Genomic DNA, 17,135 nt, shown 5'->3' on the forward strand with positions numbered 1-17,135 from the left:
GCCTCTCCTATTCATATTCCAGTCTCTTATTCAAATCAGCGCATGGTTGCTAGGATAACTTGTCCCCTAGCAACCAGATGGCTGAAATTACAAACTGGAGAGCTGCTGAATAAAAAGCTAAATAAGTCATTTTACTATTATTTTCTTTCTATTCTACTAATTGAATGTAAAACCTGATTGTTTTTTATCCGATTGTTTCTTTTTTTTTAACTTGAATTTGAAAGTTTTGAGGTTCAGTAGTCGTCAAGTAATTTGGCCAATCGGCGCGCATTTCCGCGTTTAGGAAGCTGAAGGTAACTGCCAATCGGTGCGCTACTTTGCTCAGCTATACGTCACTCGGCCAATGAAGGTGAAGACGTGTCACGTAATCAGGAAGTGCGTCTACTAATCGGAGCGCTACATTGAGTTTCAGGTAACTCGGTAGGCGTGTCCAGCGCCCGGAGTGTAGCTGTGCCAATCGCACACTGCTGCGGAGAGTATCGAGTAAAATTGACCAATCAAGAACGTGGGTGTGTCTAGTAACCAGGAAGCAGCGGTGGGAAGCGCACAAGGAAGAAGTGTGAGTGGGAATTGCAGCAACTGAGTGATAATGAGCTCCCCGGTAAGTCTCCTTCCCTCGGGTTTATTTAGAAGGGTTTGAGAGGGATAAAGCGCCCGCTGTACCGGCAGGAGTATCAGGCGACTGGGGGAGAGTGTGAGGCTGCTGGGAGGGAGTCATTGGACTCATATCATTAGTTTATTATTAGTATGTTATTAGTGTATTATTAGTGTGTCATTAGTGTGTGTGTCTGAGCTCATTCTATACCTTCATTATAACTTCTCTGCAGTTCTGTCTGCTCTTATTTCTATAGGGACTGACAGTAAATCAGTGGACTCTACACAATCGATTCCTTATACTGAGCCAGATAAACCAGTTTGGCCACTTACAGACCTTCTTCTTTATTATTATTCTGTATTATTGGCTTGTGCCCAGAACACTGACAGCAATGCCAGGAGTCACCAGTCACATAACGACATATCACTGGGAGTCACAATAGGCCCTGACATTTCAGATACACACCGGCCCAAACAGCCCCCCACTAGCCCAATAAACAGGGACTGTCTATGGCAACTTACAGCAGCCCCTCACATTGCCAGGCCTGCTGGGCCCCACAACAAATTCTTTTTCAGGTGCCCAAAAATGTCTACATTAGTGACCCGAACCTGCTCTTCCTTAGCCCGTGCCCACCCACATCTGCACTTCCAGGTTGCTTTTATAGACCCGCCCCTGCGGATGATGTCACAAAAGGGGAGGGGCGAGTAGGCTCTCCAAAAATCCATCCGTATAGTAAATAGTACAGACATGATGAAATAGCGGCCTAACGCGTTTCGTGCCTGTCGGGGGACACTTACTCATAGGTGTTTTTGCACCTATGGACCTGGCTGAACTGTGAACAACCTCCTTCGTTCAATGATTGTTTTGCTTCATTGTGATTTTATTCATTTTTGGTAGTGCCTAAATTGGTTTCTGGCAACCATCCTTTTTGTTCTTGAGGGGCGAGTAGGCGCAGCGTCTATAAAAGACGAAGACGGCATTTGTCAGAAAGAAACGTGCGAGGTCGGCCCATTCTGTGGGTAAACCCGTGTGTCGCGCGGGTATCGGGCTGACCTGCCCATCACTAGTCTAGGTGTTGATCTGTTTTACAATTTTTTTATTGAAACTGTTTTTTAATTAGTTCCTCATGGGCCCCCTATGCCTCATGGGCCCCCAATATCTCCTGACCCCACTGCAGCCGCAGGGTCTGCTTCCTCTGTAGTTACACTCCTGGTCATCACTATTCATGGGAAGAGCCACTTGTTGGGTCAGGTTGTCACATCAGGTCCAGTTGTTTTGGCTGTAAATGCCATTGATCCAGTGACCCAGCACTACACACCCATTGCCCTAAACATTCCTTGCCTTACTGGATCTTACACCCAACCCACATTATACCTGCCTGAGCCCCATACATCTATTAGTTGGGTCCAGTAGCCTCCCCACCATTCCAGACAAGAGCCAAAAGCGAGACAATTGATTCAGATAATAAGGAATTAGCTGAGGGTCCATGGTGGGAGACATTGGGGCTGATTCACTAAAGGTCATGGGGCTCATTTATCAACACTGGGCAAATTTGCCCACGGGCAGTTACCTATAGCAACCAATCAGTGATTAGCTTTTTGAAGCCAGCTGCAAGTAGAACAATGAATGCATCAATTTGATTGGTTGCCATGGGTTACTGCCCATGGGCAAATAAATGACCCCCATTGTTCCTTAACGCACTGTTTTGTTCGTTATTTAAGATGCGTTGTTTACGAAGCGATTCATCAAAGTAGTTTCGCATGCGCTAATAGATATATCGCAAGCGTTAATTCTACATTTCTGCACAGCGGTAGTCTAATCACATCGTGTGACTATATCAACTCGCACAAAATAAACGCATGCTATTAAATACCGAACACACTTCAGCTGAAGTGAACGTAAAAATATCACTTCTTAAGTTAGACAAGTAAACTTTTAGTGAATCTATCGTCAATTCTAAAAATATAAGAAGTGATAAAAATTTCAGGGCATGCTATAAATATTTATCGACCTTTAGTGAATCGGCCCCATGATGTACTAAAGGTGTCAATACAGAGTCAGCCAATCGGCACACTCGCTCAGAGATCCCATTGGCCGAGCACTTCATTGGATATTACCCACAGCTGCCAGACCTCTCTAGACATGTTCTCTGGGTCTTTATGTACTGGGGGAGCTGATGGGTGTTTTGGGGTATCTGTCGTTCCATCTTAAGTGTCAATCGGTTACAGAAACTTCTGAGCAGTGGTTTTAGTGCAACGTCAGTCCTGAAACTCGCCGCTCGAATGAATCACTGGGTGGATAGGTAACGACACCTGCATTTCCGGTTACCGTATCCCAAAACATTTGTTGGGTTTGGCAGGAGGTTGGCACTAAACAAACTGTCGCCTGGAGACGGCAACTGATTTGGCTCCGTTTCAAAGCTGGGTGTGAAATATTAGATTCTGTGTTACACCTTTTAAATGTAGGAATTGATTATATTAGGGTGTCGTTGATCACAGAGGGTTAATAGGAATGAGTAACATTGTCCCACTCTTGTGTATCTAGTGAGGGATCTCCCACTATCTGGTTGCCTCTGTGCTTTGCTAAACTTGTGGGATATAAGAGACCCCCACCCACTTCCCTGAGAGGCCTTGAAGGAGTTGTTCACCTTTAAGTTAACTGTTAGTATGATGTACACCAGGAGAGCCCACACTCTACTAATACGAGGTCTACTTGTAGTGATGTTGTCCCATTAGGATCTACATCCACAAAAGCATTGTTGGCATTCTCTTCCATGGAAAATATTACTTTAAATATTGATTTATGAGAAAATGTATATTGTTATAATACACAAAAGCCATGAATATCTTGTAAATTATATCCTTATAAACGGTGAGTTCTGATGTCATCAGTTATAAACGGTGAGTAGTGATGTCATTTCTGTCACATGACTCACTAAAATTTGTGTATTATAATAAATAAAGTACCCCCAGTTGTAAAATATGAGGATATTAGAAGTTACCTCGGAGTTTCCTGACCTGTATAAAAACACTCGGCCTTCGGCCTCGTACTTTTATATGGTCATGAAACTCCTCGGTAACTTATAATATCCTTATATTTTACAAGAGGGGGTACTTTATTCACTATATATTCAACAAACCACTATTTCTTATGTGACCTTAACATAATACATATCTGAATGAAAAGCCTAAAACAGGAGGCTGATTTAAACAATCTGACAGTGTCTTGAGATCTACTGATCCCCAGCTAAAGGTCTACTGGTAGATCTCAATCTACCTATATACCTGATACCTGATATTAGTGCTCCCCTGATGTAGACAAGGATATTCTGAGATATTGTGCAATTGTTTTTCATTTGTGGTTTTTGAGTTATTTAGCTTTTTATTCTGCAGCTTTTAGGTTTGCAATTTCAGCCATCTGGTTGCTAGGGTCCAAATTCCCCTAGCAACCATGCACTGATTTGAATATGAGACTATAATATGAAGAGGAAAGGGACTGAATAGACAAATGGCTAATGAGAAGTAGCAAAAACATAGCATTTGTAGCTTTACAGAGCATTTGTTTTTAGATGGGGTCAGTGACGGAAGAAGAAATGATAAAAAAATGAAGACTTAGAATTGGCCTTTCTATAACATATTAAAAGTTAAAGGTGAACCACTCCTTTAAAGCACATTTGAGTTTGAATAAGCTCAGCTTAGAGGGATGTGGATACCCCATAGATTTTGGGGGGCATATTCTACAGCCTGAGTTACAGATCTGCTTGTTGAACCTCGGTCCCGGGTAGTTAATTCTGCAGGAGGACCTTGTGGAAGAGATTTAATTCTGATTTTGGGTGGGAAGTACCCAGGCTGTTGTTCATCAGTTGCATTTAATCTCTTACAGTGTAAACTGCCCCACGGACACAGCCACCAGCACAGCCACCACCACCACCATCATCATGGGGGCCCCGAGGAGGACCCCGCAGCAGCAGTGCAGAATACAGCGGAAGACTACAGCAACTGGGATATTGTTAAAGCCACACAGTAAGTACATATCAGTGGATCTGGGGCCCCACACTGCAAAGTTTCAAGGGCCCAATTAGTAGCCCCCATTCTCCCATAAACTCCACCCCCTTTGTGACGTAAAAATTGCACAGTCCCCCATAAACTCCACCCCCTTTGTGAACTACAAATTGCACAGTCCCCCATAAACCCCACCCCTTTGTGAACTACAAATTGCTCAGTCCCCCATAAACTCCACCCCCTTTGTGACCTACAAATTGCTCAGTCCCCCATAAACTCCACCCCCTTTGTGAACTACAAATTGCTCAGTCCCCCATAAACTCCACCCCCTTTGTGACCTACAAATTGCTCAGTCCCCATAAACTCCACCCCCTTTGTGACCTACAAATTGCGCAGTCCCCCATATACTCCACCCCCTTTGTGACCTACAAATTGCGCAGTCCCCCATAAACTCCACCCCCTTTGTGACCTACAAATTGCGCAGTCCCCCATAAACTCCACCCCCTTTGTGACCTACAAATTGCGCAGTCCCCATAAACTCCACCCCCTTTGTGACCTACAAATTGCGCAGTCCCCCATAAACTCCACCCCCTTTGTGACCTACAAATTGCGCAGTCCCCCATAAACTCCACCCCCTTTGTGACCTACAAATTGCTCAGTCCCCCATAAACTCCACCCCCTTTGTGACCTACAAATTGCGCAGTCCCCCATAAACTCCACCCCTTTGTGACCTACAAATTGCGCAGTCCCCATAAACTCCACCCCCTTTGTGACCTACAAATTGCGCAGTCCCCATAAACTCCACCCCCTTTGTGACCTACAAATTTCGTAGTCCCCCATAAACTCCACCCCCTTTGTGACCTACAAATTGCACCTTTGTGCTGGGCCCCTAATTAGAGCACCCCCTGATGGCAGCCCTGGATACAACACCATATTAGTCTCTGTATTGAGTGGCTGCAGGACTCGTGGGGAAAGTTAGTCCAGCACCCACTGTTTCATGAATAAAACGGCCTTTATTGGACCAAGGGCATTACAGCAACGTTTCAGACCAACTGGTCTTTTATCAAGCTAACCTTGCAGGACTCGTGGGTACCACCACTCCCATTATTCCACAGCTCTTCAGAATCTCCCTCTAGACTGGGCCAGCCCAGGTCTCTCATGTTTTGCTTCTGTTGGGGTCTCTCAGAAAGCGTTGGTTGACCTTTAAGTTAACTTTTAGTATGTTATAGAATGGCTAATTCTAAGCAACTTGAAGCAGACTGGAGAGCTGCTGAATAAAAAGCTAAATAAGTCAAAAACACAAATAATAAAAAATGAAAACCAACTACAAATTGTCTCAGAATATCCCTCTCTACATACATGCTACTAACAGTTAATTTAAAGGTGAACACCCCCATTTAACAGCAAATACTTTGTCCTGTAGGCACGGAATGCTGGAGAGGTGCAGGGAGTTGGTGGACGCAGGTTATGATGTCAGACAACCGGACAAGGAAAACGTGACTCTTCTTCACTGGGCCGCCATTAATAACAGACTGGAGCTTGTCAAGTAGGTGCCCTGGGGCAGAAACCTGTATTTGAGGCTGATATAAAGTGACAGTATTATCCTGAGCCCCAAACCTTCAATCTCCACCTTGTCTTGTGCAGGTATTTCATCTCCAAAGGAGCCATTGTGGATCAGCTGGGCGGGACTTTGAATTCTACACCACTTCATTGGGCCGTAAGGTATTTGCTGAACTGTAATATTAAACCCTGTGTCTCCTGGGCATCTCCATCCAAGATAATGTTATAGCCAAGAGCTTTCTGTATAATGGGTTTCTAGATAACGGATTCCATAGTTTAAAGTTGAAGTGTTGAACTCTGGCTCATCTTGTGTCTTTGCTCTCACCCAGGCAGGGTCACCTACAAATGGTCATTATGCTGATGAGGTGCGGCGCTGACCCCACTCTGATCGATGGGGAGGGTTACAGTAGTCTCCATTTGGCCGTTCTGTTCCAGCACTTGCCTATTATTGCCTATCTGGTGTCCAAGGGGCAGGTAAGGGCAGCCATGTTGTTTCTGCAAGTTCCCGATGTTTCCCCGGGGGACTTTAAGCAGTAGCTGGGGTCAGCACAGCCTGTTCATTTGAGAATTGGGGATATGCTACCTGGATACTCCACAAAGCCCACCTTTTTTAAAGAGGTGGTAACTTTAGTATGTTATTTATAATTTACAGTTTGAGGTTGTTCTTTTTGGTTTTTTTAATTGCCTCTTTCCAGCTTTCAATTAGGGGTCACTGACCCCATCTAAAATAACAAATGCTCTGTAAGGCTACAAATGTATTGTTATTACTACTTTTTATTCCTCATATTTATATTCAGTCCCTCTCCTATTCATATTCCAGTCTCTTATTCATACCAATGCATGGTTGCTAGGGGAATTTGAAGCCTAGCAACTGGAATGCTGAAACTGCAAACTGGAGATCTGCTGAATAACTCAAAAAACCAATTGCAAATTGTCTCAGGATATTCCTCTCTACATCATACTAACAGTTCATTTATAAGGGTTATCTTTGAAGGGGTGGTTCACCTTCAATGTAACTTTTAATATGTTGTAGAATGGCTGATTCTAAGCAACTAGTTTTTGAATTATTTCACTTCTTCTTCTGACTCTTTCTAGCTTTCAAATGGGGTCACTGACCCCATCTAAAAAACAAATGCTCTGTATGGCTACACAACTATTGTTATTGTTACTTTTTATTCGTCCTCTTTCTATTCAGGTCTCTCCTATTCATATTCCAGTCTCTTATTCAAATCAGTGCATGGTTGCTAGGGTATTTCAGACCCTAGCAACCACATTGCTGAAACTGCAATCTGGAGAGCTGCTGAATAAAAAGCTAAATAACTCAAAAACCACAAATAATAAAAAATGAAGGCCAATTGCAAAATTCTCTCGGAATATCTTCTCTACATCTTACTAACAGTTAATTTAAAGGTGAACAACCCCTTTAGATTAAATTTTAGTATGAAGCAGTGAGGGATATTCTGAGACAATTTGCAACTGGTTTTCATTTTTGGTTGTGTTTTTTTGTTTTTGTTTTAGTTATTTAGCTTTTTATTCAGCAGCTCTTAAGTTTGCAATTTCAGATGTCTGGTTGCTAGGGTCCAAATTCCCCTAGCAACCATACATTTATTTGAATAAGAGACTGGAATATGAATCGGAGAGGCCTGAATAGAAAGATGAGGAATAAAAAGTAGCAATAACAATACATTTGTAGCCTTACAGAGCATTTGTTTTTTAAATGGGGTCAGTGACCCCCTTTTGAAAGCGGGAAAGATGCAGAAATAAAAGGCAAATAAATCATAAACTATAAAAAATTGGTGATTAAAATTAGCCATTCTATAACATACTAAAAGTTGACGTAAATGTCAACCATCCCATTAAGGTCAGTTGGGGTGGGGTTTGGATGAATATGTCACTGCACGAGACTCTTGGCCATAAAAGTGTCAGCATGACTTTAACAATAGTTCTATATACTCTATCTGTGAGCTACAGGTGATCGGGGGGTGATGGGGCAATATATTTCTATGTTCAATTACATAAGTGCTAATTAATGAGGGTTCTGTTGAAATGGTGTTATATCCATATTAATCTATATGTTTTTACCATTAACTTCCCCTGTAATCTGCAGCGTTTGTTTAATTAGTGATAATGAGTTCTTTACACAAACGAGCCCCTCCCTTCCTCACCTAAGGGCAGAGACACACGTGGAGTTTCGGGGATTGCCTTCCCGCCGGCTAGAATAGAAATCGCCTCTTTTTCAGGCGACTAATCTCCCCGCAATGCCTTCCCGCTGGCTATAATGTAAATCGCCGGCGGGATGGTACTTGGAGCGCTTTGTTTTCCGAATTCGCCCGAAGTTTCGTCTTGAGGAAACTTCAGAAAACAAAGCGCTCCAAGTACCATCCCGCTGGTGATTTATATTCGAGCCGGCGGGAAGGCATTGCGGGGAGATTAGTCGCCCGAAAAAGAGGCGATTTGTATTCTAGCCAGAGGGAAGGCAATGCAGGGAGATTAGTCGCCTGAAAAAGAAGCGATTTGTTACTGGGCAACTAATCTCCCCGAATCTCCATGTGTGTCTCTGCCCTTAGGCAAAAAACTGGTGGATTTCCACCCCCCCCACACACACACACACGCATGTGTCATTGGATAAGTATGTTGCTAATTTCAGCCCATGACTGTGTCTGTTTCAGAGCGTCGACTCCCCAGACATGAATGGAATGACTCCTCTCATGCTCTCCGCCCACAGAATCATTGGGTAAGTGCTGCTATTAACCCCTCCCTCATCAATGTGCTCCCTGCATAGGAGAGAAAACCAATTAGGCAACAGGAAATGATGAAATTACAGGAAGACTCTGTTATAAGAACAGGAAGGCTGTGATCAAACCAGGGAGAACAATGGCACCTTATGAGAGGCTGAAACTGCATGCTGGGACAGTAATACCTTTACTGACTATAGAGGAAGCAACACAACCGGGAAATATTCTACGTTCTCCTCTCTTTCCAGTGGACAAATACAATATTTATAATATATATATATATATATATATATATATATATATATATATATATATATATAAGCAGCACTGATTAGGGACAGAGAGTACAGAATTGAACTCCCCATGGATACAGTCCAGTGTCACATCAGAAACTTGTGTAATTCTATATCTAAAGAAGCTGTTCTAGCTTATTATGTGCCCAGAACATTCCTTCTCTGTATATTTGTATTTATACATATGGGAGGAGGAGGTGCCATATTGATTCCCTTAGACAGTACAGTATGAGGGTATAGCTTATTATGTGCCCAGAACATTCCTTCTCTGTATATTTGTATTTATACATATGGGAGGAGGAGGTGCCATATTGATTCCCTTAGACAGTACAGTATGAGGGTATAGCTTATTGTGTGCCCAGAACATTCCTTCTCTGTATATTTGTATTTATACATATGGGAGGAGGGAGGTGCCATATTGATTCCCATAGACAGTACGGTATGAGGGTACAGCTTATTGTGTGCCCAGAACATTCCTTCTCTGTATATTTGTATTTATACATATGGGAGGAGGTGCCATATTGATTCCCTTAGACAGTACAGTATGAGGGTATAGCTTATTGTGTGCCCAGAACATTCCTTCTCTGTATATTTGTATTTATACATATGGGAGGAGGAGGTGCCATATTGATTCCCTTAGACAGTACAGTAAGTTTCTTATACCACTGTCCCCCATGTTATTCGCACAGGTTGGAGCCCACAAACTTCCTGTTAAAGTTGAATCCATCAATTCACGCCACAGATAAAGTTGAACGTAACACAGCTCTGCACTGGGCAGTCGTATCTGGCAATGTCAACGCTCTGGATCTGCTGCTGGAGTCGGGCTGTAACTTGGACGCAGTGAATGCCAAGGTGAGGCTACGCTTGTCGGCAGAACGTGGGCACAATGTGGGTGTTTTTGAGGGCCACTAAAATCCTATTTCGTCTTTTAGGGTGAGACCCCCCTCGAGATCGCCCGGCAAACCAGAAACCGATTGACTGTCCATATACTCGCGGGTGAGGCGCAAATGAGATCCAGGCGCAGCTCACGGATAATGAAGGCTCTGCAACAATATGAGGTGAGATGAGTAATGTCCTGAGATCCAAACTCCCAGCATGCTCAGCTAGAATGTGGCTGGCGGGAGCCATAGTGTTGCCTCTGAAACCTGAGCTGGTTGTGACCTGTTTTGTCTCCTCTCAGATCTCGTTGGTCTCACTGATGGTTCTGCTCATCATCTGGGCCGTGGGCTACGTCCTGGATATGAACACGGATTCCTGGCTACTCAAAGGGACTCTCTTGGCTCTGCTGACTGCCGCCTCACAGCTCTTTGCCAGGTAATATCCGCTGATCGGCCATCTTGTATCTGCTGAGCCCTCCAGGGGATTTTCATTGTCTGGTGTTACAGACTGCTTAAAGGGATAGTTCACCTTTAAATTAACTCTTGGTATGCTGTATAGAGTGCTATTATGTGACAATTTGTAATTGGCTTTCATTTGTTATTATTTGTGGTTTTTGCGTTATTTAGCTTTTTATTCACCAGCTCTCCAGTTTGTAATTTCAGCCATCTGGTTGCTAGGGTCCAAATTCCCATAGCAACCATGCACTGATATGAATAAGAGACTGGAATATGAACAGGAGAGGACTGAATAGAAAGATGAGGAATAAAAAGTAGCAATAACAATACATTTGTAGCCGTCCAGAGCATTTGTTCTTTTAGATGGGGTCAGTGACCCCCATTCGAAACCTGGAAAGAGTCAGAAGAATAAGACAAGTAATTCCAAAACTATAAAAAAAAATGAAGACCAATTGAAAAGTTGTTTTGAATTAGCCATTCTATAACAAAGTAAATGTTAACTTAAAGGTGAAGCCCCTTTACATGACATTGTTATATTCTGATGCCGTTTTATTTGCCGCACAGACTCCTCATCTCTGTTTCCCTCTGTTCCGTTTCCAGACATTTCATTGGTTATAAGAGCCAAAAGTCGCTCCCCGCCATCTTCTTCAGCTGCTCCATCTTCTGGATGTTCCTGACGTGGTTCATCTACTTCCTGCCCAATATCCTTTCCTTGCAGGACTTTCTGCATCACTTATGGCTGACAGAGGGATGCTGGGAATTGTAGTTTAGCGGCAGATTGAAAATCATAGTGATTCTATACTCCATATTGTATTTCCTTAACTCAAGTCTCACGCTTGGCTCGGATGATGTTTCAGTTGCCCTTTATTATCAGCATGTTGTTCCTTTTCTACTTCTTCTACAAGACCTGGAGCACTGACCCCGGATACATAAAGTCGTCTGAGGAGGAGTCCAGACAGGTACAGTGAGCGGAACCTTGTATTCTGCAAATAGCTGCAAATAGTATTCGTTCAGTGGGTGACATTTACGTGGCTCAGTGGGACTCCAGAGAACTGACTTGGTGGCACCCACACTGGACTACAGGTTTGGTACCAACTCCTGATCCCCAGTAAAGGGAACATCCATCATATTTATACGCAGGTTTTAGTTTGCCTTTATTTTTCTTTCTCTAGATCAGATTTATTCTGCTGGAAAATGGGGACACTAGCGTCTTATCTGTCCATTTATTTATCTATTTATTTATCTATTTATTAATCTATTAATTTATGTCATCTCTCTGTGTCTCCTTTCCGTCTCTCTCTCTCTCTCTCTCTCTCTCTCTCTCTCTCTCTCTCTCTCTCTATCTGTCATCTCTGTCTGTCTCTTTCTCTCTGTCTGTCTCTCTCTCTCTCTCTCTCTCTCTCTCTCTGTTTGTCTATTTCTGTGTATTTCTCTCTTTATCTAAGTATTAGTATATCTATCATCTCAGCTCTCTCTATCTATCTATCTATCTATCTATCTATTCTCTCTCTCTCTCTCTCTCTCTCCCTCTCTCTCTCTCTGTCTGTATCTATCTATCTATCATCATCTATCAGTCTATCTATCTATTATCTCTCTCTCTCTATCTATCTATTCTCTCTATCTATCTATCTATCTATTATCTCTCTCTCTCTATCTATCTATTCTCTCTATCTCTCTATCTATCTATCTATCTATCTATCTATCTATCTATCTATCTATATATCTATCTATCTCTCTAATCTCTATCTATCTATCTATCTATCTCTCTATTATCTCTATCTCTCTATTCTCTCTCTATCTATCTATCTATCTATCTATCTATCTATCTATCTATCTATCTATCTATCTATCTATCTATTTATCTATCTATCTATCTATCTATCTCTATCTATTATCTATCTATCTATCTATCTATCTCTCTCTCTCTCTCTCTCTCTCTCTCTCTCTCTCTCTCTCTCTCTCTCTCCCTCTCTCACTCTCTGTCTGTATCTATCTATCTATCATCATCTATCAGTCTATCTATCTATTATCTCTCTCTCTCTATCTATCTATTCTCTCTATCTCTCTATCTATCTATCTATCTATCTATATATCTATCTATCTCTCTAATCTCTATCTATCTATCTATCTCTCTATTATCTCTATCTCTCTATTCTCTCTCTATCTATCTATCGTCTATCTATCTATCTATCTATTCTCTCTCTCTCTCTCACTCTCTGTATCTATCTATCTATCTATCTATCTATCTATCTATCTATCTATCTATCTATCTATCTATCTATCTATCTATCTATCTATCTATCTATCATCATCTATCAGTCTATCTATCTATTATCTCTCTCTCTATCTCTCTATTATCTCTCTCTCTCTCTCTATCTCTCTATTATCTCTCTCTCTCTCTCTATCTCTCTATCTATCTATATATCTATCTATCTCTCTAATCTCTATCTATCTATCTATCATCATCTATCAGTCTATCTATCTATTATCTCTCTCTCTCTGTCTCTCTATTATCTCTCTCTCTCTCTATCTCTCTATTCTCTCTCTATCTATCATCTATCTATCTATCTATCTATCTATCCATCTAACACTATTACTTGTTCCCTGTTTCCCAGACCATTATTACCCTGGCTGAAGCTGGATGTTTGGACGGCAGGTTATTCTGCACTTCCTGTTTGGTAAGCAAGTGTTTTGTTTCCCCTAATGTTACTTCCTGTCCCCGGCTTCCTGTTTGTGGGCTAAACCCATGCTGCTATAGAGGGAAGGCTCTGCCAGTGACTGGAGCTCTCTCATCCACTGAAGGTCTATGGAAAGTTGTTTCTCCAGGTTCCTGTTTATGCCTATTCTCCCATTGGTTGAATGGTACATGTGTGTAGGAGGCTACTTGATGAATAACCAATCAGATCAAGTGTATGGAGGTGGCTGGGGCTATGCAATGCAGTTATTATTTAATTATAAATAGCAGTAAGTCACTCGCTGCTCCTATTGTCTGTAACAGGTGAAGAAACCAGTCCGATCCATGCACTGTCAGACGTGTAACTCCTGCGTGGCCAGATTTGACCAGCACTGTATGTGGACTGGCCAGTGTATCGGTAAGTCCTAATTCCCCCCTCTCCCCCCACTCCACTGTCCTCTCCTAGAACCACGGACCATGAGCCCCTCTGGCTGAGGATGGTGAGAAATCCTGTAATGTATCGACACAAACTGCAGGGCAGATACGGATTAACCCCCAATAGTAAGGCATGAAAATTGTCATTTGTTTTGTTATGAAGGTGATCTAATAGGATTGTGTTGTTTCTTCTAGGTGCGGGTAACCAGCATTACTTTGTGCTCTTCCTCGGCTCACTCTCACTCGTGGGAAACTGGATGATCTATGCCACGGCTGTGTGTAAGTGCCACGCCTGTGTGTAAGTTAGTGTCGATGGTGTGTGGAAGTTAGTGTCACGGTTGTGTGGAAGTTATTGTCTCGTCTGTGTAACTTAAGTTAGTGCCACGGATGCTTGTAAGGTAGTGCCACGGATGCATACAAGGTAGTGCCACGATTGTGTAAGTTAGTGTCATGTCTGTGTGTAAGTGCTGTGTGTACGTTAATGCCACTGGTGTTTAAGTTAGTGCCACGGTCCGCGTGTAAGTGCCACTCTCATGATCTGCATAGTCTGCTATAGGGAGGGCCTCAGTCATTGCCCCTATACACGTGGGTAGTGCCACGGCTGTGTGCGTGTAAGCTAGTGCCATGGTTGCGTGCAAGCAAGTGCCACGGCTGTGTGTAAGTTAGTGCCGCTGATGTGTGTACGGTAGTGCCACTAGTGTGTAAGTTAGTGCCACTGTTGCATGTAAGTGCCACACTCATGATCTGCATAGTCTGCTATAGGGAGGGCATTGGTTCTTGCCTCCCAGCATCAGTCATTGCCCCTATACACGTGAGGGCTGGGAGCTGCAGTTGGACATGTCTGATTTATCTTTTGCTTTCCCCACAATGTTGAGCTATGACCTGCCTGTATTACTGTATTACTGAATTACTAGGGCCCCCTGGTGTTCTCCTGTGTGGCCATGTTGCAGGGAATGCTGGGAATTCCATTTAGTACTAGGGGCGGGGGTGCAAGTCTCTGAGCTTGTGTCTGGTGTTTAGATTGGTCAGATCACTGCGGTGTCGGCAGCAAGAAGGACGGGATGTGGATGATGCTGAGTCACATGATCGACTGCTCCCCGTGGGTTCTCTACATGTTCTGTCTGGTCTGTACCTTCACTATCTGGGCCTCCCTCATGCTCCTAGTTCAGCTGTACCAGGTGAGAGCTCCTTATTTACACAGTTTCCTGGTTGCTAAGGGCCACAGCCCTGGTAACTGCTGCTTAGATACACTCACGGAATCTCTGCCATTGGTCTGTAACCTTCTGTCTGTACCTTCAGATCACGTTCCTCGGCCTCACAACTCAGGAGCGAATCAGCCTGCAGGTACAGAACCGCCATTTAAAGCATCAGGTCTCGCTGCGGAGAACTCCATTCAAGTGAGTAGCCGGGGATTTTATGTCGTTAACAGGGGTGGCCAATTCCAAGCAACTTTTCAATTATTATTAAGTCTTCATTATTTATAGTTTTTGAATTTTTTGCCTTCTTCTGACTCTTTCAGCTTTCAAATGGGGGTCACTGACCCCATCTAAAAAACAAATACTCTGTAAGGCTACAAATGTATTGTTATTGCTACTTTTTATTTCTCATCTTTCTATTCAGGCCTCTCCTATGCAAATCCCAGCTTCTTATTCAAATCGATGCATGGTTGCTAGGGGAATTGGGACTCTAGCAACCAGACGGAACTGGAGAGCTGCTGAATAAAAAGCTAAAAAACTCAAAAACCACAAATGATAAAAGACCAGTTGCAAACTGTCTCAGAATATCACTCTCTACATCCTACTAACAGTTAATTTAAAGGAGAACAAACCCTTTAATAACAGGAGTGACGTTACAGACTTTTCCTTTGTGATCAGATTGTGCTGCCCCTATAGTCCCGCCACTAGGCGACCCCCTTCTTGTTACATCTCTTTTTCCTGTAGATAACCTTGCTAAATACTGTTACCAGGGATGTACTAAATCCAGGATTTGGCTCAGAATCCTTCTGGCTGGCTGAACCGAATCCTAATTTACATATGCAAATTAGGGGAGGGAAATCGCATGACTTTTTGTCACAAAACAAGGAAGTAAAAAATGTTTTTCTGTTCCCACCCCTAATTTGCATATGCAAATTTGGAATTGGTTCGCTATTTGAATGAATCTTTAGTGAAGGATTCGGGGGTTCGGCCGAATCCAAAATAGTGGATTTGGTGCATCCCCTAATTGTTACTTTCTCTTTTAAAGCCGGGGCTGCCGTCAGAACCTGTCCGACTTCTTTCACTGCCAGTGTTTTGGACTGATCAAAAGTCAACAAGCCATCGACTGGACCAAGCAGTTCCACGGGGGGATCCCCCCAGCCAGAATGCGGCACCCCCAGACCGTCTGAAGGATTCCCGCCAGGAAAACCCATTCTCCTCTTTCATTACTTCCCATCATTCCGCTAAAGGGTTAACGTCCCGCCTCCTGGTTCTGAGAAGGAACAAGACGAGTGATCAGGTTTTCTGATTTCCTATTGGATGTGACCAGTGACTGTATCACAATATAATGACGTAAGGTCTTGGGGGCTCATTTACCAGCGCAAAGGGCTACGATGGACTCGCGTTTATTGATTATTAATTAGGCTACTTGCCCCTACACACACACCCCCCAGCTGCTCTGATAAATTATATGGCTGCAAATCCACAAATCTTGATAAAAACACTGACCTTCCCTAATGCACCTGCCTTGTTCTACTGGAACTCAGGGGAAATGCATTGTGGGTAAAAGATATGGTGATTTGCATCCAATTAGAGCAGTGATTGACTAAATGAGACTCCTGGTGTTACAGCGCTAGTGACTCCTAGTGGGGATATTTGGGTACTGCAGGGGCATATCATTAAGCTTCAGATTCAGTCTCATTTCTCATAACAAATTAGGGGTGCACAGAATTCAGGATTCGGTTCTGGATTCGGCCGAATTCTTCTGCCAGGGCCGAACCAAATTTGCATATGCAGATTAGGGGTGGGTAGGGAAAGCGTGTGACACTTTGTCTCAAAACAAGGAAGTACAAAAATGTTTTCTCCTTCCCACCCCTAAATTCCATATGCAAATTCGGATTCGGTATTCAGCTGAATCTTTCACTAAGGATTCGTGGGTTCGGCCGAATCCAAAGTAGTGGATTCGATGCATCCCTATAACAAATAGTAGAAATCTGCTTATTTCTTAAAGGGGAACGATCGTGAAAATTTAATATGTTTCCTCATACTGAAATAAGAAACTTTCCAAATACAATCAATTAAATATTCTGCATCATTTCTGAAATAATCAAGTTTATCTTCACTATTCCTCTCTCAGCATCTGTTTCTCTTCATTCTGTCTTCATGCAGCAGTTGGGTGTCAGATATTCACTGACAGTTACATCCAATATATCTTATAGGGGGGCTCCTTTCCTAGCAGATGTATTAGAGCTCACTCAAATAACTGATTCCAGTACAAACAAAATAACTGCCTTTTGCACAAATTCTGCATGTAG

At 42.9% G+C, this 17,135-nt stretch overlaps 1 protein-coding gene across 1 annotated transcript; it reads left to right on the top strand.

Moving 5' to 3' along the window:
- The first annotated feature begins 441 nt into the window (after positions 1-441).
- zdhhc13.L (zinc finger DHHC-type containing 13 L homeolog) lies at positions 442-16,606 on the top strand. The gene is made up of 17 exons (XM_018257257.2): positions 442-601; positions 4,478-4,617; positions 6,020-6,142; positions 6,241-6,318; positions 6,486-6,630; positions 8,826-8,890; positions 9,874-10,036; positions 10,117-10,242; positions 10,365-10,498; positions 11,119-11,219; positions 11,353-11,477; positions 13,134-13,196; positions 13,517-13,610; positions 13,823-13,906; positions 14,648-14,805; positions 14,927-15,024; positions 15,869-16,606. The coding sequence occupies exons 1-17, from the start codon at positions 590-592 to the stop codon at positions 16,008-16,010; spliced, it is 1,851 nt and encodes a 616-aa protein (XP_018112746.1). The 5' UTR covers positions 442-589; the 3' UTR covers positions 16,011-16,606.
- The last annotated feature ends 529 nt before the right edge of the window (positions 16,607-17,135 follow it).

Source organism: Xenopus laevis, chromosome 4L (genome assembly GCF_017654675.1).
Source record: "Xenopus laevis strain J_2021 chromosome 4L, Xenopus_laevis_v10.1, whole genome shotgun sequence".
NCBI classification, from domain to species: domain Eukaryota; kingdom Metazoa; phylum Chordata; class Amphibia; order Anura; family Pipidae; genus Xenopus; species Xenopus laevis.

Excerpts from the sequence above, each read along its gene's own strand:
- zdhhc13.L (XM_018257257.2), top strand. Across the intron at positions 4,618-6,019 it reads GATATTGTTAAAGCCACACA|GCACGGAATGCTGGAGAGGT; the intron begins GTAAGTACATAT and ends TTTGTCCTGTAG. Across the intron at positions 11,220-11,352 it reads GTTCATCTACTTCCTGCCCA|GCTTGGCTCGGATGATGTTT; the intron begins ATATCCTTTCCT and ends CTCAAGTCTCAC.